The sequence below is a fragment of the Rana temporaria genome, chromosome 12 (genome assembly GCF_905171775.1).
Source record: "Rana temporaria chromosome 12, aRanTem1.1, whole genome shotgun sequence".
Taxonomy (NCBI): domain Eukaryota; kingdom Metazoa; phylum Chordata; class Amphibia; order Anura; family Ranidae; genus Rana; species Rana temporaria.
The window spans coordinates 12,438,818-12,466,395 of NC_053500.1; the positions used below are offsets into that span (position 1 = coordinate 12,438,818).

A 27,578-nucleotide genomic window follows, 5' to 3' on the forward strand; every position below is an offset into this window, starting at 1 on the left:
CCGCTGATAAGGGGGTAGGCACTTGCCCGCCCCAGGCCCCATAAGTTCAACAGGGGGGGCCCAAAGCAGCAGGAGCTTCCTGCAATAAAGACCGGTCATTGCTGTTCTCGCTCCTGGTGATGAGTGACTGGTCTGGTCTTGTCCCCGCCCCTTCCTGTATTTTTCTGCAGGCACATCTGCTGGGTCCCTCCCCCCTAGCACTGTACAAGCTAAAGGGAGCACAGCAGGGCCGCTGAAAAGAAGGTAGCACTTGCCCTCCCCAGGCCCCATATGGTTGAGCAACATGAGTGCGTGCAATTACTAGAATCAATCCCTCAAGTTTGTGAATGAACAGGGAGCCTCTGTAGAGGGCGCTTCCTGTTCATTCACTCTGCAGCTGAGGCTGCAGAAAAGGATTGAGGAATCCGAGTCCTCAATCCCTTTGTCTCAAAAATGACATGATGGGTGTCTGTTTGATATTTCACCAAACCCCACAGTACTGTAAAGTTGTAAACAATCATAAAAAAATAAACATAATTAAGGGCTCATTCTCACAAGTATTCTGGTTGCGTGGTATGTTCAAGCAGCAGCTGCCTGTTAGGCTTGGTTCACTGGGGTTTATTTACCTAAAACTGGAGAGTGCAAAGCCTGGTGCAGCTCTGCATAGAAACCAATCAGCTTCCAGATTTTATTATCAAAGCTTAACTGAACAAGCTGAAGCTGGAAGCTGATTGGCCACCGTGCACAGCTGCACCAGATTTTGCACTGGGGCCCCGTGATTTCAAGGGCATCTGATGCACACAAAGTTAACTTATTAATTCGATCCTTTATGGCTATAGAGGAATTTAATTTTTATTTTTTTCTGCCTGGAGTTCAGCTTTAACTAGGATGTAATGTGCTTCAGAGGACCCCAAAAAAAACAATCCCATGCCATGATTTGTGGCACAAAAAAAAAAGAAGTATTTTATGAACAAAACCATTTCAGAGTAATAATAACTGTTCCTTCATCCGTCCTGACCATAAGCCGTTTAAATTCCGTTACATAACTCCGCCCCCAAGGAGAAGCCGTAGCAGTGCCATTGGTCCAACATCCACAGCGCTTAAGAGTTCTTGGCATACAGTTTTTTTTTATCCAGCAGTTGAATATGGCTGTGCCAGTACTTTTTTTTTTTTTTTGGCATCTGCTGTCAGAGCTGGCATATGCCACATGTACACCGGCCTTCAGATCATGCTTCCCAGGGTTGGCATGCAAAGAAAATAGAAATAAGAGAACCAACTTTCCGTTCCAGATCAAGGATTGGCACAGGCTGGTGTCGATGCCAGGGCCAAAAGATTCAAGGTTTACAGGCACCCAACCACCGAAGGACATCCCCCCCCCCCCAATACCACCATACAAACCATCCCTACTTGACCTCTTCCCCCCCCTCCCAACAGTAATAATTTAAAAAAAAGAAAGAGAGAGAAAAGAAAAAGTGAATGACAAAAGACGGGAATGATTTCGGCTAAAAAGTAAAAACCGCCACTGGAGATATTGGAAAACCAGAGAGGGTTAAAAAAAAAAAAAATTAGCATTTGTATGAAATCTCCTCACGAACCCTTCCCCACCCCCACCCCCCCTTGTCCACGGACACGGTACCAAACGTTACATTCTGGATGTGGATGACAGGTTTTGATTGGATGGCGGCTCCCTGGTAGTGGCGTTTTTTTGGAGGAGGAGACCGGCTCTGCCTTGTGCTGGATTGGTATGGCGAGGGAACCCTGGCATTAGTCTATTTTGACCGCTGCGTAGATCTTGCGGATAAACATGTAGGCGGCGTAGAAGCCAATGGTGCCGGTAAGGAGCCAGAAGGACAGAACCATGAGGGTGGTGTAGCCAAAATACAGGAGGGATGGGATGAATTCCACAATATCCAACTGAAGGAGAACAAGAAACAAAGTGCAGGTGAATAATTGTGGAGCAGGGGATGCAAAAGTCTTTTTATAAAACAACAAAACTTGTCTATACTTACCTTCCCTGTGCAATCGAATCGCACAGAGCGGGCGGGAACCTCGTCTTTTCGGGTCCCTTGCTGGCGCTCCTGACCCCTCCTCTCTGGTCAGTGCCCCCCATGGCAAGCTGCTTTGTGTGAGCTTGTACCCGCTGCGTTCATTGGCACAGACAGCGGGACCGACACAGACAGCGGGACCGACACAGACAGCGGGACCGACACAGACAGCGGGACCGACACAGACAGCGGGACCGACACAGACAGCGGGACCGACACAGACAGCGGGACCGACACAGACAGCGGGACCGACACAGACAGCGGGACCGACACAGACAGCGGGACCGACACAGACAGCGGGACCGACACAGACAGCGGGACCGACACAGACAGCGGGGCCGACACAGACAGCGGGGCGGACACAGACAGCGGGGCGGACACAGACAGCGGGGCGGACACAGACAGCGGGGCGGACACAGACAGCGGGGCGGACACAGACAGCGGGGCGGACACAGACAGCGGGACGGACACAGACAGTGGGACGGACACAGACAGCGGGACTGACACAGACAGCGGGACCGACACAGACAGCGGGACAGAGACAGACACACAGGGTTGTGCTCATAAGTTTACATACCCCGGCAGAATTTATGATTTCTTGGCCATTTTTCAGAGAATATGAATGATAACACAAAAACATTTCTTTCACTCATGGTTAGTCTTTGGCTGAAGCCATTTATTATCAATCAACAAGGCCTTTGATGAAAGGTCCACCATTCCTACTGTGAAACACGGAGGTGGATCGCTGATGTTTTGGAGACAAAGACACAGGAAATTTGGTCAAAATTTGTTGGCAAGATGAATGCAGTATGTTATCAAAAAATACCGGAGGAACATTTGCATTCATCAGCCAGGAAGCTGCGCATGGGACGTCCTTGGACATTCTAACATGACAATGATCCAAAACACAAGGCCAAGCTGACCTGTCATTGGCTACAGCAGAATAAAGTGAAGGTTCTGGAGTGGCCATCTCAGTCTCCTGACCTCAATATCATTGAGACACTCTGGGGAGATCTCAGACGTGCCGTTCATGCGAGACAGCCCAAGAATTTACAGGAACTGGAGGGTTTTTGCCAAGAGGAATGGGCAGCTTCTGAGAAGATAAAGAGCCTCATCCACAAATAACCACCAAACACTTCCAGCCGTCATTGATGTGCAAGGGGGCAATATACGGTATTAAGAACTGGGGTATGTAAACTTTTGATCAGAATCATTTGGGAAGTTTCTGCTGAAATTATGATATAAAAAGAGTAAACACAGTATATTGATAATAAATGGCTTCAGCCAAACACTAACCATGAGTGAAAGAAAAGTTTTTGTGTTATTAATATTCTCTGAAAAATGGCATATATATATATAAACATAGAAACTTCTAAAGTAATAAAGTCTAGCCCTTTATCACATTATGCAAATAGTAAGAGATAAACAGTAAAAGTAAAAAGAGATAAACCAATCCACGTGCTTACCTTATTTACAAAGTAGAACACGGCGTAAACCAAGACGTAAAACGCAGATCCACCGGACACCAGGAACGTCCTCCACCACCAGCGGTAGTCCTGAGATAAATTTGTTAGACTTTTTATTACCAGAGTTGCAGACACAAGAACATTCACAGATGGAAAGGTTTCTGTTCTGGGAAGGAATACTACCTGATCAGTGCAAATAAAAGCTTGTAAAGCCCTCCAAAGACGATGTGCACTGAGCATGCCCAGTATACAGCTAAACGGTGCATTAACCAGCAGAAAGTTTTACCCCCCTTCACGACCAGGGCATTTTTTGCTATTCAGCACTGACCCCACAATAGGGACAAAACTTTTTCGTGGAAGGGAGTTTAACAAGACACGTGGTCACTCATTAAAATTAGAAGAAAAGAGGATTAACCTTAAACTGCGTAGAGGGATCTAAAAAAAAAAAAAATATGAACCCACTCGGGGGGATGCTGATGGGGCTGCACCCATAGGCGACTCTGATGGGGCTGCACCCATAGGCGACTCTGATGGGGCTGCACCCATAGGCGACTCTGATGGGGCTGCACCATTAAGGCGACTCTCATGGGGCTGCACCCATAGGCGACTCTCATGGGGCTGCACCCATAGGCGACTCTCATGGGGCTGCACCCATAGGCGACTCTGATGGGGCTGCACCATTAAGGCGACTCTGATGGGGCTGCACCATTAAGGCGACTCTGATGGGGCTGCACCATTAAGGCGACTCTGATGGGGCTGCACCCATAGACGACTCTCATGGGGCTGCACCATTAAGGCGACTCTCATGGGGCTGCACCATTAAGGCGACTCTGATGGGGCTGCACCATTAAGGCGACTCTCATGGGGCTGCACCATCAAGGCGACTCTCATGGGGCCGCACCCATAGGCGACTCTCATGGGGCCGCACCCATAGGCGACTCTCATGGGGCCGCACCCATAGGCGACACTGGTGAGCGTCCTGATTATCAGTGTACATATCCCTTTTACACAAGCCGTGTATCCCTTTTATCGGCTCTCTTGAACACAGCTGATCACTGATTGGCTCTTGACCTCAATCTGCGATTAGCAGAGTCCAGACAACACTGCAATCACAGAGCGCGCAGCCCGCACCCCAAGATGGGTGTGATCACAGGAGCCAGTCATATCATGGCGTCCCGGAACTGGACGACCGCTTTGTAGCCATCATTCGACTATAGCACGGTCGGCAAGCTGCTTGCTGCTAATAAATGCTTTGTAAAAAATATTTTAAAAACTGCTCTTGTGTAATGCTCTTGATATTGGTCGGTCTTTTAGCAAACTTTTACTATTCCAAGTTGTCATTTTGCATATCGTTTTTATAGATAATTTTACATTGGAGGAACGGGTCCCACTCGGGAGGCCTTTGTACCACCCCAGTTGGACCTTTATATATTATACTGTGTTTGTATTCATCAATGAAGTTTTTGTTATCATTCCATTTGACCCTGTTGCTGATTCTCCCTTAAAGCGGGGGTTCTACCATGTCATCCAGCATACTAGCGCGAGCTACAGTATGCCTTTATTTTTTTGTGCCATACTCACAGTTTAATCCCGTAGTTAAGTTTCAGACTCCCCGCGAGGAGTAGGCATTCCTATGCAGAGAGGAACATGATTGACGGCCGGCTATGGAGCGTCATGCTTCCCGAAAATAGCCGAAATAGGACTTGGCTCTTCACGGCGCCTGCGCAGTCAGCTCCTTGTCTGTGCGCTAGCGCCGTGAAGAGCCGAGTCCTACTCCGGCTAATTTCGGGAAGCATGACGCGCCATAGCCAGCCGTCAATCATGTTCCCTCTGCATAGGAACGCCCATTCCCCGCGGGGAGTCTGAAACTTAACTACGGGATTAAATTGAGTACAGCGCAAAAAAATAAAATAAAGGCATACTGTAGCTCACGCTAGAATGCTGGATTTCATGGTAGAAACTTGTTATTTAGGGTGAACCACCGCTTTAAAGACATTATTTAAAACCTCTGTCTCATCCTTCTCTTTTTTACCTGCTCTTGATATGACCTGATGATACAGAGTGATACAAGAAATGCAATGATAAAAGACTGAACAGCACTGGGCACATGGAGCAGCTATTGTTATTCTTGCCGTGATAAAAGAGGGCTTTGCATCTTCTCTCTGGACACCCAAACAAACGTGTTCATCGCCCCATCGCCCAGATATCTCACCTCTGCACACAGCTGGAAGTAAACCATGACGATGCTGATTTGGGAGCATGACACCACCAGAATGATGAAGACCAGGAACAGGAAGCCAAACAGGTAATAGAACTGGTTCTCCCAGATAGCCTGAAACAGACACAATTTAGTGCATTTCTTATGGGAAATTTAACCCTTCAACCCTTCTTCTCTTTCTCCTGCAATCACCTGAAAGCTCTAACGGAATTCTTAACAGTTCCTAGTAATTAACCCCTTCCCGACCGCCGCATCGGCAGAATGGCACGTACAGGCACATTGGCGTACCTGTACGTCCCTGCCTAGACGTAGGTCGGGGGTCCGATCGGGACCCCCCCTCTACATGCGGTGGTCGGATTCCGTCGGGGAGCGATCTGGGAGGACGGCGCGGCTATTCGTTTATAGCCGCTCCGTCGCGATCGCTCCCCGGAGCTGAAGAACGGGGAGAGCCGTATGTAAACACCGCTTCCCCGTGCTTCACTGTGGCGGCTGCATCGATCGAGTGATCCCTTATATAAGGGAGACTCGATCGATGACGTCAGTCCTACAGCCACACCCCCCTACAGTTGTAAACACACACTAGGTGAACCCTAACTCCTACAGCGCCCCCTGTGGTTAACTCCCAAACTGCAACTGTCATTTTCACAATAAACAATGCAATTTAAATGCATTTTTTGCTGTGAAAATGACAATGGTCCCAAAATTGTCCGAAGTGTCCGCCATAATGTCGCAGTCACGAAAAAAATCGCTGATCGCCGCCATTAGTAGTAAAAAAAATTAAAATAATAAAACTATCCCATATTTTGTAAACGCTATAAATTTTGCGCAAACCAATCGATAAACGCTTACTGCGATTTTTTTTACCAAAAATAGGTAGAAGAATACGTATCGGCCTAAACTGAGGAAAAAAAAACATTTTTATACATGTTTTTGGGGGATATTATAGCAAAAAGTAAAAAAAATTGAATTTTTTTCAAAATTGTCGCTCTATTTTTGTTTATAGCGCAAAAAATAAAAACCGCAGAGGTGATCAAATACCACCAAAAGAAAGCTCTATTTGTGGGGAAAAAAGGACGCCAATTTTGTTTGGGAACCACGTCGCACGACCGCGCAATTGTCTGTTAAAGCGACGCAGTGCCGAATTGTAAAAACCCCTTGGGTCATTTAGCAGCATATTGGTCCGGTCCTTAAGTGGTTAAAATGAAGTTCAAACATAAGAGCAGATACAATGGGGAGGAAAGAATACATAAGGGGTAGTAGCTCATTGTGTAAAGATGATGATCTCGTACACCGCGGATGTGAATCAGACAGACTGGCTTACTCCAACACCGGCCAATACCTGAGGCTGCCATAACGGTGCCTATGAATCCCTACACAACATAGTATATTCACATGGGTTTATTTTTACTTCATCATGCCTGCTCTACTCCATCAAAATACCAAATCAATGTACTTACACTGAAGATGAAAAATAGTTCAATGAACATGGCACCAAACGGCAAAATCCCAGCCATAAGGATCCTGAAAGAGAAACATTATTAGGATGCTTGTCACAAGATTCTACAAGACATGTGCAGGTCAGGTAGTGGGATTTATGGTGAGGGGTTGAACGGGGAAGGTAGCACCGTCCTGCTGGGGAGGGCGGCAATAAAATAAACCCGCTGTTTTACATGGCATGGCCAAAGCAGGATACCACTTTAACCCCTTCCCACCCATCCTCACATCCCCGTTAAAAGTTCTTAATGACCAGGGGGATGGGAATGTTTGTTTTAAAAACTTTTCTTTTTTTTTTTTTACATTTCTTCAGTTACTTCCTCGTTTCAGGCCTAGGCAGATGATGTCATACATCCCATGAGTCTTCAGGAGAGGAGGAGGGTTTTTTTTTTGCTAAGCACACCCTTCTGTCTCCATGCTTTAGCTAAGGGTAGATAGATTCCAGGAAGTAAATGCTACATGAATCATTCGCCCTTACTCAACATGGCGATGGGCAGAAATGCTAGGGGGGTGTTTTTCAAAGTGATTTCTCAACAAAAAGCATGGGTGGATGGGGGGGGGGGGTGTCTGTTTTGATAGTTAAACATTAAAAAGATGTATGTTTTTTTTTTTTAAGGCCTCTTTCACACAGGGCGGATCAGTAATGATCCGCCCCGTGCACCTCCGCTTGCTCAGCAGGGATCGCTCCGTTGATCCCCGCTGAGCCGGCGGATGACAGGGCAGTCCTCGCACACTGCAGGGACCGCCCTGTCTTTTCTCCGCTCTCCCCTATGGGGGGATCGGATGAATACGGACCGTATGTCCGTGTTCACCCGATCCGCCAGACGGATGGAAAAGTAGGTTTTTTCCTCCATCACACTTTGGCGGATCGGAGCGGGTCAGATGTCAGCGGGCATGTCACCGCTGTCATCCGCGGATCCATAGAGGAGGACAGAGCGCCGGCTCAGGTCCGCCAAAATGGCCCGCCAGTGTGAAAGAGCCCTTAGGATCATACTTATCTAGGTCTGATGGTGCATCTGTCCCCCAGGGCATCTAACACTGAGAACCGAGTGATCGAACACCGCTGATCACTCAATTCTCTCAGCCCCCCCGAGCAGGGAGCTGCTGACTCTCTGCTCTGCCCACCACCCGCATTCACTGGAGTGCTGGGCTGTGAAAGGGGGCAAGAGTAGCCGACTCAGGCTCTCAGCGACTCGCTGAGAGGCTAAGCCAGGTGACGGTCCAGACATGTGGGCGGATCCCAACTTATTTTTTACGATCTTGTCCTAGCATGAACCGCCTCTGTGATGTCAGCTGACTTCAGCCCACTGTCTGCTGAAAACAGAGCATTGGCTGTACTTCTCCTTTAAATAATGTTTTTTTTGGTGCTCAGATGAAGTGAAGATCCCCTTTAATGATTCAAAATAATTTGCACATTTGAAAAGACAGAAATCTTTTCATAAAAGGAACTTACCCCACAAACCTCTTCATGTACCAACGCTGTTCTGGGATCTGCCTTGGGATCTGATTGGTTCTCACGGGATTGTCATAAGGCTGCTTGCGGAAGCCAAAGTAGTAGCCCAGGTAGACTAGTGGGAGTGAAATTCCAAACCACATGCACAATAGTGCCAGCATGGTGGGGAACGGGACCTGGAGAGACACAGCGGTGTTAGCCAACCAAGCGTGGAGCGCTATGCTAAAGAGAAACTCTGAAAACATACTTACTGCGCCTGAAGAATGTTTCCCCCAGATGAAGCAGTTCAGCACAAAACAAATACTAAAGACCACTCCGGGGTAGAGCGTAGCCGTCTGAAAATGACAAAGTTTAATTCTTATTAAAGCAAAATAAAGACAATTCTCCTCCTATAGCAGGGGTAGTGTGTGAAAGTAGCCTTATGTACCCATGATGCATGACCGTGCAATTGTCAGTTAAAATAACGCAGTGCCGTATACCAAAACAATTACCCGGTCATGAAGGGGGGCAAATTATACAGACTTGTGTGGACTAGCAGTCTTCCGTTTTAGTCTGACCTCTCCAATATTCCACCGTCACGGGTCACCTCCCATACAGAGGACATTTGATGAGTCGTCTTCTGTTTTCTTATACCTATAGCCTCATGCACACTGCATGCTTTTTTCAGTTGCTCCTAGGGGCCTCTGGCGTTTTGTTTTCCCTTCCTCTAAATGCCCCTAGAAGTTAGGCCCCTTTCACATTGAGGCGTTATTCATGCGGTACAGCGCTAAAAATAGCGCTGCTACACCGCATTAATAAATCTTGCCCTACAGGCTTCAATGTGAAAGCCCGAAGGCTTTCACACTGAAGCGGTGCGGTAGCAGGACCGCTCCAAAAGTCCTGCTAGCCGCATCTTTGGAGTGGTATAGGAGCGGGGTGTTTACCGCTCCTATACCGCGCCTTCCCATTGAAATCAATGGGAAACCGCGGTAATACCGCCCGCAATGCGCCTCTGCAGAGGCGCATTGCGGGCGGTGTTAACGCTTTTTCGGCCGATAGTGGGGGTTAAAACCTCACCGCTAGCGCCCGAATATTGCGGTAAATACGACGGTATAGCGGCGCTAAAAATAGCGTGGCTTTACCGTCACCGCACCTCCGCTGCCCAATGTGAAAGCAGCCTTAGCTTGTGTCTCCATGCACACACAGGGGGTTATTTACTGCCTCTAAAAGTCTATGGGGGTTATTTACGAAAGACAAATCCACTTTGCACTGCAAGTGCACTTGGAGGTGCAGTCGCTGTAGATCTGAGGGGTAGATCAGAAATGAGGGGGAAGCTCTGCTGATTATATCATCCAATCATGTGGAAGCTAAAATACTGTTTTTTATTTTCCTTGCATGTCCCCCTCAGATCTACAGCGCCTGCACTTCCAAGTGCACAGTGGATTTGTCTTTCGTAAATAACCCCCATAGACTTTTAGAGGCAGAAAAAAAAATGCCACTACCAACGCGTCCAGGAGCAGCAGAGTTTTGACGCTTATAACCGTGCGTTAATGCAAGGCATGTCTAGCACTTCAGTGATAATTCATTTTAATGGGCAAAAAAAAATAATAATGTATTATTCTGGCCAATTAAATGAATTAATGCCCAAGCCCTTGAGGTCTGTAAACAAGTCTAAATGTGTTCCGTAGCTTTACAAGCATCAGGCGTTGCCAAAATGCTGCTACCAGACGGAAAGGCTCCTAGGAGAGTTTGCAAAACGTCCTTTGTTCACGAGACCTTACTAGACGAAACTTTCACTGCCTGTGCAGCAGGGTACAACCACTAGAGGGAGCAGCAACCCGTTCCGCTTATCGGCCATCCTCTCTTAAAAAAAAGGCTAATAATATTATTACATTGTGAAAACTGATTACTCACACAAAATGCTCCTTTGCGCCACCGGTGCCCCTTCAGTGTGCGATACAAGCGTCCAGCGAAGAACCCACCAAACACGCTGCAAAAAATAAATAATAAATCATGGAGGGGATACAAAAAAAAAACAGACTACAGCCAGAGCCAAAAGTTTTGAGAATGACACAAATATTAATTTTCACAAAGTCTGCAGCCTCAGTTTTTCTGATGGCAATTTGAATATACTCCAGAATGATCAGACGAATTGCAATTAATTGCAAAGTCCCTCTTTGCCATGAAAATGAACTTAATCCCATAAAAAAAAATTCCTCTGCATTTGTGAAGAAGCCTTCAGGGCGCCCAAGAAAGTCCAGCAAGCGCCAGGGCCGTCTCCTACATCTGCGGGATCGGGGCACCACCAGTGCAGAGGTTGCTCAGGAATGGCAGCAGACAGGTGTGAGGACATCGGCACGCCCAGTGAGGAGAAGACTTTTGGAGGATGGACTGGTGTCAAGAAGGGCAGCTAAGAAGCCACTTCTATCCAGGAAAAACTTCAGGGACAGACTGATATTCTGCAAAAGGTTCAGGGATTGGACTGCTGAGGACTGGGGGGAAAGTCATGTTCTCTGATGAATCCCCATTCCCATTGTTTGGGTGATCCGGAAAAAATCTTGTCCAGAGAAGAAAAGGTGACGCTACCATCAGTTCTGTGTTATTCCAACAGTAAAGCATCCTGAGACCATTCATGTGTGGGGGGCTTCTCAGCCAAGGGAGTGGGGGGTTTACTCACAATTCTGCCTAAGAAAACCGCCATGAATAAAGAATGGTACAAAAAAATCCTCCGAGAGCAACTTCTCCCAACCATCCAAGAAGAGTTTGGTGAGGAACAATGACTTTTCCAGCATGATGGACTCCATGCCATAAGACAAAAGTGATAACTAAGTGGCTTGGGGAACAAAACATCCTATACATTAAGGTGAAAAAACATCTGATAGTTATAGGCCCCCACGAGCCCCCGTTTTACTTACCCGAGGCCCGAATCTCCGCGGGCGCGATCCCGCGTTGGTTTCCCCCAGCTCTTGTGGCCTCGTGATTGGATGATTGATAGCAGCGCAGCCATTTGCTCCCGCAGCGGTCGATCAAATCAATGACGCGGCGCGCCGGGGAGCGGGGCCGAGTAATACACTTGGTGCCTATGGCCGCCACGGTATTACACAGGAGTGCGTCCGCAAAGCTAACCCCCTTGGGAGAGCACTTCCCAGAGGGGGTTCGCTCTTGCTGGGAGGAGCCGAGACAGCCGCTGAGGGACCCCAGAAGAGGATGTTCGGGGCCACTCTGTGCAAAACTAACTGCAGAGTGGAGGCAAGTATGGTATGTTTGTTATTTAAAAAAATCGAGAGGTGGGTGAACAAAAACCCCCACAAATTCTGACAATCTCCAAGCATTGATTATGAAGAATGGGCGGCCATCGGTCAGGATGAGGCCCAGAAGTTGATGACAGCATGCCGGGGGGAATTGCTGAGGTCTTAAAAAAGAAGGGTCAACACTGCAAATATTGACTCTTTGCATAAACTTCATGTAATTGTCAATAAAAGCTTTTGACACTTATGAAATGGTGGTAATTTCACTTCAGTATCCCAGAGTAATACTAAAAACACTCAAGCAGCAGACTTTGTGAAAATGTATTTGTGTGTCGTTTGGCCACAGCTGTACAGACATACAACCATTTAGCTGAACAAACAATAAAATACCATTAAACAGGTTCTTCCCGATTCCAAACCATACAGTACTGAGCGGTCTTTCTGGAACTTAACATCCGGAGCGACCTGCATTCAGGTTATCATGACTTGCTAAATGCGCCTCCCCTCCCATCTGATTCTGCAGCCTTCTCTCAGTCCGATTATCATCTTGGCATTCCAAAGCCGGCCCATAGATGGATTAAATATTGGCCAATTCAGCAGAGACTAGATGAGATTCGATCTATCTATAGGCAGGGTTGGTTGTACTAAAAATCGATCCATCCAATCAACTTCAGTGCAACCAGCCTGTCTGATTTTCTTCATGCAATCGCTGCCAGCAGAACACAATAGCGCTGCAGGAGGGATTCCCCCCATCAACACTGTTGGGGGAATCTAGCGGTTTTCTTTCCTTCAACCAATGGTGGAAACAAAGAAAATTGCATAATCTATGGCGAGCCATACTGACCGGATGTGGAAAGTAAACAAAGGCTGTCCATAAGACAAAATGACCTGCTCTAGTTAGTGTCGCACCCAGCAAGTGCCTTCCAAGAACCACAGGAGTTGTTTTCCGGGCCAGGAGCAGAGTAAAAGCTCAGGCATGGAATCCAAGAAGTGTAGGGTTGGGGGGTGGCTGACATCACTTGCCCTGAGCTCTCCTAGAGGAATAAAAGATGGTAGTGTCCTCTGTTATTTTACAGCCCTGTGCGATTTTGAGCAGTACACACCATGTTTAGAGTACTGATTGCCAATCATTATCACTGGTGTAACAATTGGTGCTTTCATGGTCTGGCCAGAGGTTTAAACCTTTGATAACAGAATAAATGGAAGCGGTCTGGAACTGCGATGTAAATGCTGACCTCAGAGTGGGAGCGCCGCACCACCAGACAAGAGAGGTGGTTTTGTGGGACCAAGGAAGACCGTAAATAATTCTATTACATTTCCCTTATATTAAAAGAGAATTATGGAAGCATTTTTTTTAAGAATTATACATACCTATGTGGATGCAGCATCGCTCCGATCATCATCTGTCCCCCGACGACTTTGAGGCCGGGTCCACACTTGTATGACAAACGCTCCGACATTGGGAGCGCATGTCACATGACGTGTGAAAATCAATGTTTCCCTATGAGAGCCGTCTTAACTGGTCCGACACAAGTCGGTGCGACTTTGAAAATGCTCCCTGTACTACTTTGGCCCTTCTTCAGCCCATTGAATATCATTGAAGTAGGATCCTTGTCCTTACCATCCGACATTGTGATTACAGCAGCAGTAAAAACTATTTGTCATTCTGGGATTGTTTTGATTGGTCAAAAGACAAGTTGCACTATCACAAAGTCAGAGCACAATCTTATTTTGTTCATGCAAGTCTGATGGAAGTAGGACCAATTTAGCAGGGCAATCTAGGATGATGGTCGTACAACAGTAGTGCAGTATCAATGTGAACCCAGCCCAATGTGAACTCTAACAATTACCGCCAATCGCTCGGTTCTCACAACTTCCTGAGCAGAGGGCTGGTGACTGTCAGTTATTGGTTCTCTGGTCTGCCCCCTTTTTGCTCACTGGAGTGCTGGGCTGTGGAGGTACGGGGGCGACTGGCTGAGGCTCTCATCGGCTTCCCGAGAGGCTGAACCAGGTGGCCGGTCCCGACATGTGGGCGGATCCTGACCACATGGTAGTGATCTTTCATGAGCCTAGACCAGCACTGTGATGTCAGCTGACAGCGGGCTTTAGCCTACTGTCTGCTGAAAACGGGTCACAGGAGTGCAAAACGATCTGCACTCCTGTGATCCACAGAAGTACAGCCAAAAAAGCTTTGGCTGTACTTCTCCTTTAAATGAGCATTGAACCCATAGTTCAACTTTAAAGCGGAGCTCTGCTGAAAAAAAATATTAAAAGCCAGCAGCTACAAATACTGCAGCTGCTGACTTTTATTATTGGGACACTTACCTGTCCTGAAGTCCAGCGCCGTCCACAGCAGAGGCGATCACTCGTCACTCTGCTGCCCCCCCGCAATCCTCGGTGAGGGAACCAGGAAGTGAAGCGCTCCGGCTTCACTCCCCGGTTCCCTACGGCGCATGCGCGAGTCTCGCTACGCCTGCCGATTGGCTCCCGCTGTGTACTGGGAGCCGAGTGTTCCCAGAACACAACAGGGGGGACGGGGGATGGGAGGTGACGTCATGCCCGCAGTCTGCCCGAGACTGTGTGGCCGGAAGTGGGTGCAAATACCTGTCTTTAGACAGGTATCTGCACCCCCCTCCCCCCTGAAAGGTGTCAAATGTGACACCGGAGGGGGGAGGGTTCCAATCAGCGGGAGTTCCACTTTAGGGTGGAGCTCCGCTTTAATACTTGCCTTACTGAACAGGAAAGTTAAATCAATATGTTTTGGGAACACAGGTGTGCATGGAGTGCTTTACAATTCACAGCATGTTTTCTGATGTAAAAACAAATGTAGGTTTCAAACCAAACAGAATGATAATGTTGCCAAGCTTACCCCATAAACATGAACAGGAAGCAGGCTGTGGTCATAAGTGCACCTCTACTGGATGGAGACAACATTCCCAACATGGCCACAACTACAAGACAAAGACATCACACATCATCACAAAATAACTAACATTTGTTAACATAAAACTCATTCTATCTAACAAGGCAGTCATCATTACAGAGGAATCAGGTCATCTCTATTGTCCTAACGGATAAATGAAAAAAATGATGGAGTGAAGGAAAGATCAATAAGTGCACCTGTGGTAATCTGCATGGGTGAAGAACGGGCACAGCTAAAAATTATTATAACTGCTGACTGTTCCATTATAAATGGCAGACATCAGGAAGTCTCTTAGTTGAAGAGTGAATAGTCTCTGGGCTGTACTTGCATACAAAGATGGGTGAGTATTTGTACACCACTGAATATGCGAAAAGATCTGCACAGCTGCTGCACCTGTCAGACACGTATTGATTGTAAGCTGCTATAAGCTATAAGTAAGGATGAGCTCCGGCGTGTTCGCATAGAACACGTGCAGAGCCTGCCAGGAAGTGAGCACGGCGCTGTGCTAATCACAGCCAGGGAGACATTTCACGATCCCTGCAGCCGAGCATCGGGACAATGTCTCCCTGGCTGTGATTAGCACAGCGCCGTGCTCACTTCCTGGCGGGCTCTGCACGTGTTCTATGCGAACACGCCGGAGCTCATCCTTAGCTATAAGTCATAAATATCATGGATGACGTCAGTGCTTCTTGACGACGCCGAAACACAAAGGGCGGAGCCAGGATGCCATCTTAGATATTGGCTGTCCGGCTGCTATACTGAATGTCACCCCCCCCCTGGTATTTATGACTTATTGTTGTTTTTACATTGCACAACGTGAGTGCTTTTAATAACATATGGAGCAGTTTTACGCTGTGAAGTGTTCTCTGGAAACTCGCTTTGATATGCGAGTGCTTTGGATTACAAGCATTCTCCTGGAACGGATTATGCTCGTAATCCAAGGTTCCACTGTACAATATAAAATTGGATACTGTTATAAGTGTAATCATTCATGTTAAACATGAATCTTGAATTACTCACAGTGCTCCATGTATGCAGGCAGCGGCCACAGCTACTGTGGTCATCTGAAGCCCGCTAGTATTTGTTTCCGGGTTTTGGTGCAGCTGGCTACCCAGCATGTACCTCCTAATTCAGCACAGTCAGGACACAGCATGGGGCACTGTGTTGATTGCAAGGTTGCCATAATGATATACCACCCCGATGTTATGGCAAATGGGGTTGCCATAACAATCAATCAATCAGCACAACCCAGATTTCATTAGTAGGTTTCGCAAAGACTCCTGGGATAGATGGCACTGATATCCCAGGAGTCAATGGGAATCACTTAAAGCAGGAGTTCATCCTAAAAAAATGTTTTAACCTTAGATTCATGCTCATTTTGTGAAGGGGAATCAGCTAGTTTTTTTAAAATCTAAGCTGTACTTACCGTTTTAGAGAGCGATCTTCTCCACCGCTTCCGGGTATGGGTCTTCGGGACTGGGCATTCCTATTTGATTGACAGTCTTCCGACGGTCGCATCCATCGCGTCACGAGTAGCCGAAAGAAGCCGAACGTCGGTGCGGCTCTATACGGCGCCTGCGCACCGACGTTCGGCTACTTTCGGAAAATCGTGACGCGATAGATGCGACCGTCGGAAGACTGTCAATCTAAATACGAATGCCCAGTCCCGCAGCCCATACCCGGAAGCGGCGGAGAAGATCGCTCTCTAAAACGGTAAGTACAGCTTTGATTTTAAAAAAAACTAGCCGATTCTCCTAGACAAAATGAGCCTCAATCTAATGTTAAAAATTAACATTTGTGGGTGAACCTCCACTTTAATGACATCATTGCATAGGCGGCCAGACAGAAGTTGTCTGGACATATATAAAGAAATAAAAATAAAAAGCCATATAGAAACAAAAAGGGTAAGAAAATCCATATAGCACTGTACACCAGGAGGGGCAATGAGAACATAGGAGCTTGAAAATAAAAGGGTGGAACTCCACTTTAAATGGAATTTGATTGTTTTTCCGATACGGCTTCAGTCAAAAGGACTTATCCTCGTCACCACACATTGTGGATTTTTCTTCACTGTAGTGACTGCTCAGTAAGGCTGGGTTCACACTACGGTTTCCCCGTCCGTCAGCCGCATACGATTTCAGTATTGAAAACGTACGGGCACGGACGGGAAAACGTATAGATAGAGAATGCATTGCAAATCGTATGCACTCAGATGCATCCGGGTGCGTACGATTTGCTGGCAAAACGTTTTTTAAACGTACGCAAAACCGTGTTCAACCACGGTTTTGCGGTCGTTTTTAAAACAGTATGGCAACCGCATACGTTTTCCTTTAACATTAATGTCAATGGAAAACGTACATATGTGCGGTTCCATACGTTCCCGTCCGTTTCAGCCGCATACGGTTTTTCATATAAATCGTATGCGGCTGACGGACGGGAAAACCGTAGTGTGAACCCAGCCTAATTTAGGAGTGGCCATCACTTTCATATCACTTAAAGATACGGTGCTAGCGGCTTTCCCTTGCATTTTTTTATCAATGCATGGATTTTTAGGAGAGTATTTCATACTCACAGATGACAATTAGCACCATGCAAAAGAGCTGAATTCCAGAGCCTAGGAGAGAGCTGAGGATCATGGGGTACTGAGGTGGTCGGAAGACATCGCCATGGACCAGCTTCCAACCCGATTCTTCCATTGTATCCTCCTGGAGAGAAAAGGACAACAGAGGCATCAGCCAATGGTATGGTCACATGACAAAGGCATCAGCCAATGGTACGGTCACATGACAGAGGCACCAGCCAATAGTAAGGTCACATGACAGAGGCACCAGCCAATGGTACGGTCACATGACAGAGGCACCAGCCAATAGTAAGGTCACATGACAGAGGCAAACCGGCACCAACCAAGGCACTTACTATATCATCCTCCTTGTTATAGTTTGCTATGTCCTTCCTCAGTGTTCGGATTATAATCATGCTGAGAATACCTGATAAACGGAAGACAAACATCTGAAAATAAGCTGCAGTTAGGCACAGGATTTGGTTCACCATTTATCTTATGAGTTTCCACAAAAAGGTGTCAGCACTCCATAAGCCCCCCAGTCCCCTCCCCTGCTCACCTGACAGGAAGAAGACAACGACCACAGAATTGATGATAGAGAACCAATGAATCTGTACATCACTCATAGTAAGGTAAGTATCCCAACGAGATGCCCACTTGATGTCACTTTCCTAAATGGCAGAAAAAGAGGAGAGCTGAGCAAGAGCTTTGTTACCCATAATCCCCCATTACCAAGCTAGGACAAGGACCTTACCTGCCAGTGCACCGAGTATGTGAAGAGCACTTTATTCTCTTTTGTGGGGTCGATCTCCTGGGGGGCAGAATTGGAGCTTTCTTTTACTGTGCAAGCTTCACCATCCGTCCCCTTCAGATCTGAGACAAAAAGAATCAAAGTAGATTTAAAGGGGTTGTAAAAGGAACAATTTTTAGTGCAGTCCTCCTTCACTTACCTCATCCTTCCATTTTGCTTTTAAATGTCCTTATTTCTTCTGAGAAATCCTCACTTCCTGTTCTTCTGTCTGTAACTCCACACAGTAATGCAAGGCTTTCTCCCTGGTGTGGAGTGTCGTGCTCGCCCCCTCCCTTGGACTACTGGAGAGTCAGGACGCTCTCTAAAACACGGCTCCTTTCTCTATCTGCAACGTAGAGAGCGTCCCGACTCTCCTGTAGCCCAAGGGAGGGGGGCGAGCCCGACACTCCACACCAGGGAGAAAGCCTTGCATTACTGTGTGGAGTTGCAGACAAAAGAACAGGAAGTGAGGATTTCTCAGAAGAAATAAGGACATTTAAAAGCAAAATGGAAGGATGAGGTAAGTGAAGGAGGACTGCACTAAGGGAAAGGAAGCCAATTTAGGAAAAAATAAAAATGTACCTTCACAACCCCTTTAAGGTCCATGGACCTCAAGTTAATTTTTTTAAGGTTCGCTAATAGACACACATTATTACCTTCCACTGTGATGCTTTGTGGTACCACCTCGAACCTCACCACCCTAAACGTGGGCTCCTGATTCTCCTCCACTATCTCCCGATGGAAGTACAAGAGGAAGGACAAGTGATTGTGCAAGTAGAACTGGAAAAATAAATAAAAACAACAGATGAAGTTAGTACACCCCTCGTTTGTAATCCCCCAAAAAATTGGATTTTTGTTACTTTAAAGCATGTTGGTGCTTGTGCCGTGTAATTTGGCCCCTTCTATTCCCTGAAATACCACGCTGATCCTGCCTGCCCCTCTATAAACTGACCACGGTTTATTATGGCTGCTGAGCTCTGACACCGTGGTCAGTTTACATGCCTAACACCCCCCCCCCCTTTCTGCTGCTGAAATAACAGTGTGAAGTACATTAAATCCCCTTTGTTAGAAAACGTTCTATGCCCCAGTGTCTGTGCTTTGAAAAAAAAAAAATTGCCCATTGCTACCTTATTTTACAGCGCTCACGTGACTCTTCGCTGCTCTCCTGCCCAGCTGACGTCTCGGCTCTCTCCTCCTGACTGACGTTAGCAGGGGATTCTCGGCCCATCCTGCTGTAGCTGTCAGATCAGGAGAGGGAGCAGCAAGGAGTCACGTGAGCGGTGCTGTAAAATAAGGTAGTAATGGGCATTTTTTTTTTTACAAAGCACAGACACTGGGGCATAGAATGTTTTCTAACAGAGAGGATTGCGTGTACTTTACAATGTATGTAAGCGTAATCTTTATTAGTATGTTCAAAGTTAGCCATAGATGGAGCGAAATTTCAATCAGTGTGTGGTCGTCCCCATTTTGACATAGTACAATAAAATCTTAGAGATTATAATCTCTGCAGATTTGGACAGATGGCTTGGTATAATACAAAGTACACTGTGTTTCTGGCAGGATCAATAGGTATTTTATTGCCGCTATCAAACAGATATAATAAAACACTTAATGGTGTACTTAAAAGCGGAGTCCCATCCTAAAGTTAAACTGCTATTGATTCCTCCCCCACCTCCAGTGCCACAATTGGCACCTTTCGGGGGGTAGGGGGAACAGGATATCTTCCCACTTCCGGGAGTCTCAGCTGCGGGAGGCAACGTCACCACTGGGGCTCCCTTGGCCGCCGGGCCAGTAGGAGAGAGAAGAGCGGGCTTCAAACATGCGCTGTAGGGTTCCCGGCGTGAAGCTGAAAGGCTACACTGTTGGGTTCCCTTACCCACAATGGCGGCTGCCACACCCAACAGCTGATGAAAACATCAGCTGCTGGTGCCGACATTGCTGGACTCCAGGACAGGCAAGTGTCCTATTATTAAAAGCCAGTAGCTGCAGTATGTGTAGCTGCTGGTCTTCAATGTTTTTTTTTTTTGAGCGGACCTCTGCTTTAACGAACCAAAAGGGACCAAATAAGAGAATCCCGTTTTGAACATTTGCAATGAGTACACCAAGCATTAGTATGTTGTACGTGATAATCAATGACTGCACAGTTACCTTGTTGTTGTCAGTGAACCCCAGTCTGTATCCGTGTTCAAACTGGACTTCTCGCTCCTTCCTCTTTTCATCTTCCTCGTGGCCAAGATGGGCATCTAGTCTAGTCGCTACCGGTAGGTTATCCGCTATTCTAGATACACACACAAAAAGACAGTTCATACATTATGCAAGTGCACACGCAATTACTTTCAAAGTTCCTTTTTTTTTAAATAGTGAACACTACTGAAAGCAAAAACAAATGGTCTTTGAGCCTTCACTTCATGTGCAAGTGGGGTGCTGTACTCTCTGATAAACACTCAGAGGTTGTCACCCTATAACAGAACGTGCCTGAGCAAGAACCTCCATAGAGGGATAGCTATCGGGGGCGGACTGGGACCCACCTGATAAAGGGAGATGGAGGGAGCAACACAGAGGTAGACAAAATACTGTCACAGAGGGGCAGGCTAAGACCTGGAACTGACAGTCTATAGAGCAGTGGTTCTCAACCCCGGTCCTCAGGACCCACTAACAGGCCAGGTTTAATGTATTACCTTGGGGAGATGCAGACTAGAATGCTGCAATCACTGAGCAGCAAATGAGATCACCTGTGATGGATTTCAGTTATCCTGCAAACCTGGCCTGTTAGTGGGCCCTGAGGACAGGAGATGAGAACCACTGCTATAGAGTAAAGAAGTCATTAAAACCGATGAGCAGGGGCCGTCACCAGACCTCACTCATCAGAATTAACGACGTTTCTCTGGTGCTCCAGCAGGCTTATCTGATTCGGACTGCCAGATATTATCTGGAAGAAAGCTGAAAATCGACAAATATTAAAATGACATTTGAAATGGGAATGGAACCAAAATCGGAATGCCAACCAAAAGTGGACGCTCCACTTATCTTCCCCCTCCTCTGGTGCCACATTTGGCACCATTTCGGGGAGGAGGGGGGGGGGGGGGAGTGTTTTTTGGTAACGGGTTACTGTTTTTGGCAGTTACTCGCCCCCACTTCTGAGAGATCCGGAAGTTTGCCCCCCCCCTCGTCCTTACCCCCTTGGAACTACAATCACGTGATCCCTTTACTGGTGCTGTGCAGAAAACACAGGGAGCGAACCTTTAGGCCAGGTTCACACCTATGCAAATTGAGTGCGGCTTAAACCGCATCCAATACGCAGAACATTTCTAAATACATTGTTTTCAATGAGGCTGGTTCACATATGTGTGATGCATTCGCACTGCGCATTGCGTGTGCGTCTTTTAGGCATTGCGGTGCGGCTCAGGTGCGAATTCAAGCCCATTATCTTCTATGGGTACGCAGCTGATTCGCAGATGTGTTCAGTTCTCTTCAGGAATTTCTCTCATTCAGCTCAATACACTTCTCCCCCACTCTCCTCTCACCCGTAACTTCTCCCAGGTCTCCAAATTCGCATCTAAAATGTTGCTAATCTGCCGAACACTTCGCTTATCTCTCTGCAGAGATAAGAGAGCTGAAATTCGCACCGCACTAGTGTGATTCCGGCCTGAACATCACTACATTCAAATTTTTAGCCTGGGGGGGTGGTTGCAGCTACAGGCATCATCCCGGGATCCAAATTTTACACCAGCGATGCTCTTTCATGTAGAAGTGATTTGAGTTCCAATGAGTGCGACTTCAAAAGTAGTCCCTGCACTACTTTAGTCCAACTTTGATGCGACTTGAGGTCCTTAGACCTTAAAGGGGTTGTAAAGGTACAATTGTTTTTCTCCTAAATAGCTTCCTTTACCTTAGTGCAATCCTCCTTCACTTACTTCATCCTTCCATTTTTCTTCTGAGAAATCCTCACTTCCTGTTCTTCTGTCTGTAACTCCACACAGTAATGCGAGGCTTTCTCCCTGGTGTGGAGTGTCGTGCTCGCCCCCTCCCTTGGGCTACAGGAGAGTCAGGACGCTCTCTACGTTGCAGATAAAGGAGCTGTGTGTTAGAGAGCGTCCTGACTTTCCTGTAGTCCAAGGGAGGGACGAGCATGACACTCCACACCAGGGAGAAAGCCTCGCATTACTGTGTGGAGTTACAGACAGAAGAACAGGAAGTGAGGATTTCTCAGAAGAAATAAGGACATTTAAAAGCCAAATGGAAGGATGAGGTAAGTGAAGGAGGACTGCACTAAGGTAAAGGAAGCTATTTAGGAGAAAAACAATTGTACCTTCACAGCCCCTTTAAGATTACACAGGCATTGCTTCAAGTCACATCAAAGTCGCCGCAAAATTAAAGTTGCATATGTGTGAAAGGGGCCATAAGGAGGAAATGCTGTGCAGCATACATGGAGCAGACTGTGAAAGTAAACGGCACTCACAAGTGGACATAATAATCTTCCTGGATGCGTTCTGCGATCAGTTTGCTCTGGTCCTTAGTCAGCACCTGGGGCTTGCTGTATGTGGTACACAAAATCTCACACTTCTTATCATTGTTCATTGACACCTTGAACGGTGTGTTGACTATGCGGTCACCGCGGAGCACCTCACCTAATGGAGGGGAAAAAAAACGGTCAACAAAGCTCTGTGCAAACATCTAAACTCACAGGCCCGGATTCAGATAGGAGATACGACGGCGTATCTCCGTATACGCCGTCGTATCTCTGAGTGCGGGCCGTCGTATCTCTGAGTGTGTTCGGTCGTATCTATGCGCCTGATTCATAGAATCAGTTACGCATAGATTTCCCTAAGATCCGACCAGCGTAAGTGTCTTACACCGTCGTATCTTAGGCTGCATATTTACGCTGGCTGCTAGGTGGCGCTTCCGTATAGTTACGCAATGAATATGCTAATTAGGTAGATACGCCGAATCAGAAACGTACGTCCGGCGCATCTTTTTACGTCGTTTACGTTAGTTTTTTTCCGGCGTAAAGTTACCCCTGCTATATGAGGCGTATCCTATGTTAAGTATGGACGTCGTTCCCGCGTCGAGTTTTGAAAATTTTACGTCGTTTGCGTAAGTCGTCCGTGAATGGGGCTGGACGTCATTTAATAGTAGGAGAGCGTCTTGTAGCGTCCTACACAAGTCGGTCCGACTTTGAAAATGCTCCCTGTACTACTTTTGGTCCTACATTGATCCTACTTCAGGCCCATTCAGGCCCGTCAAAACCAATACGTCCTTGCAACGTACTTTGGAGCAATGCACACTGGGAAATTCCACGGACGGCGCATGCGCCATTCGTGAAAAACGTGAAATACGTGGGGTCACAGTGCATTTACATAAAACACGCCCACATCATCCCCATTTAAATTAGGCGGGCTTAGCCGCCACACATACGTTACGCTGCCGTAACTAAGGGCGCAAGTTGTTTCTGCATACGGAACTTGCGCCCTAAGTTACGGCGGCGTACCGTATCTGCGATACGTTACGCCCGCCCATAGATAGAGCATTCTATCTGAATCCGGGCCACAGATTAAACGCATGTAGAGGAACTCTAATCACATAATCATGTCATCCCTTTACTGGGGCTGTGCAGCAAATACAGGGAGTGCAAAACTTTAACATCGCTACGTTGGTTTAACCACTTCAGCTCTGGAAGGTTTTACCCCCCTTCATGACCAGGCCATTATTTGCGATACGGCACTGCATTCATTTAACTGATAATTACTCGGTCATGTGACGCTGTACCCAAAAAAATGTATGTCCTTTTTTCCCCACAAATAGAGCTTTCTTTTGGTGGTATTTCATCATCTCTGCGGTTTTTATTTTTTGCGCTTTAAAATAAAAAATAAAAATAATAATAAAAAAGCACAATTTTTTTTTTTTTTTAGAAAGTGTTTAGACTTTTTGCTATAAAACATATCCAATTAAAAAAAATGTAAGAAAAAAATAAAAAAAATCGAGTTTCTTTACTAATTTAGGCCAATATATATTGTTCCACATATTTTTGGTAAATCAAAATCCCAATAAGCATATATTAATTGGTTTGCGCAAAAGTTATCGCATAATGTCGCAGTACCAAAAAAAAAAAAAAAAAACGCTGATCGCCGCCATTACTAGTAAAAAAAATATATGAATAAAAATGCCATAAAAATACCCCCTATTTTGTAGACGCTATAACTTTTGCGCAAACCAATCAATAAACGCTTATTGCGATTTTTTTTAACGAAAAATAGGTAGAAGAATACGTATCGGCCTAAACTGAGGAAAAAAATAGTTTTTTTTATATATTTTTGGGGGATATTTATTATGGTAAAAAGTAAAAAATATTGCATTTTTTTCAAAACTGACACTCTATTTTTGTTTATAGCGCAAAAAATAAAAACCGCAGAGGTGATCAAATACCACTAAAAGAAAGCTCTATTTGTGGGGAAAAAAGGACGCCGATTTTGTTTGGGAGCCACGTCGCACGACCGCGCAATTGTCAGTTAAGGCGACGCAGTGCCGAATCGCAAAAAAAGAGATTTTTAATACAGCTTACCTGTAAAATCTTTTTCTTGGAGTACATCACGGGACACAGAGCGGCATTCATTACTATATGGGTTATATGGAGTACCTTCAGGTGTAGACACTGGCAATCTCAAACAGGAAATGCCCCTCCCTATATAACCCCCTCCCATAGGAGGAGTACCTCAGTTTTGTAGCAAGCAGTATGCCTCCCAAAATGGTCCTCAAAAAAGAGGGGTGGGAGCTCTGTGTCCCGTGATGTACTCCAAGAAAAAGATTTTACAGGTAAGCTGTATTAAAAATCTCTTTTTCTTTATCGTACATCACGGGACACAGAGCGGCATTCATTACTATATGGGATGTCCCAAAGCAATGCTTACAATGAGGGGAGGGAGAACAATCTCCAAGACAAAAGGATTTAATTTAGAGATATACTCAAATCATAATAAATCCAACTTATTTGAGAAAAATAATCTTAAATTTTAAATTTAACTCAAAAAAAGAGGAGCCCCCGGGATCCGAGGGTCTCAAACTGCAGCTTGCAGCACTGCCTGCCCGAAGGCAGTATCAGTATTCCTTCTTACGTCCAACTTGTAGAATTTTGTAAATGTGTGGACAGAAGACCAGGTTGCCGCCTTGCAAACTTGAGCCATAGAGATCTGGTGGTGTGCTGCCCAGGAGGCGCCCATGGCTCTAGTAGAATGAGCCTTTAATGATACTGGAGGAGGCAACCCTTTCAAGCCGTAGGCCTGAGTGATTAATTGCTTGATCCACCTAGAAATGGTGGACTTTGCAGCTGCCTGCCCCTTCTTGGGCCCATCCGGTAGAATAAACAGCACATCTGTTTTTCGGATTTTCTCTGTAGCTTTAAGATAGGCCTTCATGGCCCTGACAATATCCAAGGTATGCAGCAACCCTTCCTTTCTGGAAGTAGGTTTAGGGAAGAAGGATGGTAATACCAAATCCTGGTTCAAATGAAAACTGGATATGACCTTCGGTAGGAAGGAAGGATGAGGGCGGAGAACGACCTTGTCCTTATGAAATATAAGATATGGTTCCTTACAGGACAAGGCTGCCAGTTCCGAAACTCTTCTTGCGGAAACTATGGCAACCAAAAATACCAACTTCCTTGTCAGTAGAACCAAAGGAACTTCAGCCAACGGCTCAAACGGTTGTTTCTGTAAACTTGACAGAACAAGATTTAAATCCCACGGACAAAGCGGGGATTTAACTGGAGGTTTAATACGTAAGACCCCTTGAAGGAAGGTCTTAACCAGCGAGTGGGTGGCCAGCGGCCGCTGAAACCACACTGACAGGGCAGAAATCTGTCCTTTGATTGTGCTTAATGCCAATCCTTTATCCACTCCTAGCTGGAGAAAACTTAAAACTCTATCTATGGTGAACCTGCGAGGAAGCCATAGCTTGGACTCGCACCAGCCTATATAGGCCTTCCAGACCCTGTGATAAATCACCCTAGAGACCGGTTTCCTGGCTCTGATTAGGGTAGAGATTACCTTCTGAGACAGACCTCTACCCCTGAGAATCAAGGATTCAGCTTCCAGGCCGTCAAATTTAGATGCCGTAAGGCAGGGTGGAGGATCGGACCTTGCGATAGCAGGTCTGGCCTTAGAGGCAGAGTCCAAGGGTTTCCCACTACCATCCTTAGGATTAGTGAGTACCATGCCCTTCTGGGCCATGCTGGAGCTACCAGGATGACTGGTATGCGCTCCACCCTGATCCTGCGCAGCAGGCGGGGTAGTAACTGGAGCGGGGGAAACGCATAAAGAAGTTTGAACTGATGCCAAGGGCAAACCAGAGCATCGGTTCCGCAGGCCATCGGATCCCTTGAGCGGGACATGAACCTGTCTAGCTTCTTGTTGAGTCTCGATGCCATGATATCCACGTCCGGCACTCCCCATCTTTGGCAGAGTGCTTGAAAGACTTGTGGATGCAGAGACCATTCCCCCGGCCATAGAGTCTGGCGGCTTAAGAAGTCCGCCTGAAAGTTGTCCACTCCGGGAATGAATATTGCCGATATGCAGGGCACATGAGCCTCTGCCCATAGGAGAATCAAGCTCACTTCTCTCTGAGCGGCCTGACTCCTGGTTCCCCCTTGGTGATTTATGTATGCCACTGCCGTGGCATTGTCTGATTGAATTCTCACCGGGAACCCCTGCAATTTCGACGTCCAAGCCCTGAGGGCTAGTCGAACAGCTCTGAGCTCCAAGATGTTGATGGGTAACAGCTTCTCTGGCTTTGCCCAAATACCTTGGCGAGTGGAACCATCCACAATTGCTCCCCAGCCCGTCAGGCTGGCGTCTGTGGTCACTATCTTCCAAGCTACTGGGCTGAAAGACTTTCCCTTCAGTAGATTCTGAGGGTCTAACCACCAACACAGACTTTGCCGGACTCTTGATGAGAGTGGCAACGGGATATCCAAGGCCTGTGGCCTTCTGCTCCATGCTGACAGGATGGCTGCCTGCAGGATGCGAGTGTGGCTCTGGGCGTATGGTACCGCCTCGAATGTAGCCACCATCTTGCCTAGTAGTCTCATACATAGGCGAATAGTCGGTTCTTTCTTGCTTAGAACCAGTAGGATTAATTCCTTGATGGCTTTGACCTTCCTCAGAGGTAGGAACACCCTTTGTTGTTCTGTGTCTAATCTCATGCCGAGATATTCCAACTGCCTTGTGGGCTGGAATGCTGACTTTTCTCGATTTAGGACCCAGCCGAACCTCTCGAGGTATTGGACCGTGAGGGCCACTGCTCGCTCCAAGCCGGGAGACGAGTGGTCTATGACTAGGAGGTCGTCCAGGTATGCTAGGATCGTGACCCCTTGGATCCTTAGCTTGGCTAGGATTGGAGCTAGAACCTTCGTGAACACCCGGGGGGCCGTAG

The 27,578-nt window shown here is 46.7% G+C and overlaps 1 protein-coding gene across 1 annotated transcript in view; it reads right to left on the reverse strand.

Moving 5' to 3' along the window:
* Nucleotides 1–1,140: 1,140 nt before the first annotated feature.
* Nucleotides 1,141–27,578, reverse strand: part of TM9SF4 (transmembrane 9 superfamily member 4) — a 45,422-nt gene continuing 18,984 nt past the window's right edge. The window contains exons 4-18 of the mRNA XM_040331609.1: nucleotides 22,615–22,783; nucleotides 20,304–20,433; nucleotides 18,812–18,935; nucleotides 18,120–18,238; nucleotides 17,925–18,036; nucleotides 17,722–17,792; nucleotides 17,378–17,510; nucleotides 14,752–14,833; nucleotides 10,549–10,624; nucleotides 8,907–8,990; nucleotides 8,656–8,831; nucleotides 7,166–7,229; nucleotides 5,703–5,822; nucleotides 3,491–3,580; nucleotides 1,141–1,893 (exon numbers count right to left, since the gene is read on the reverse strand). Of these exons, the coding sequence (XP_040187543.1) occupies nucleotides 1,744–1,893; nucleotides 3,491–3,580; nucleotides 5,703–5,822; nucleotides 7,166–7,229; nucleotides 8,656–8,831; nucleotides 8,907–8,990; nucleotides 10,549–10,624; nucleotides 14,752–14,833; nucleotides 17,378–17,510; nucleotides 17,722–17,792; nucleotides 17,925–18,036; nucleotides 18,120–18,238; nucleotides 18,812–18,935; nucleotides 20,304–20,433; nucleotides 22,615–22,783 (1,700 nt within the window). The 3' untranslated portion in view covers nucleotides 1,141–1,743. The remainder of the gene's footprint in view (nucleotides 1,894–3,490; nucleotides 3,581–5,702; nucleotides 5,823–7,165; nucleotides 7,230–8,655; nucleotides 8,832–8,906; nucleotides 8,991–10,548; nucleotides 10,625–14,751; nucleotides 14,834–17,377; nucleotides 17,511–17,721; nucleotides 17,793–17,924; nucleotides 18,037–18,119; nucleotides 18,239–18,811; nucleotides 18,936–20,303; nucleotides 20,434–22,614; nucleotides 22,784–27,578) is intronic.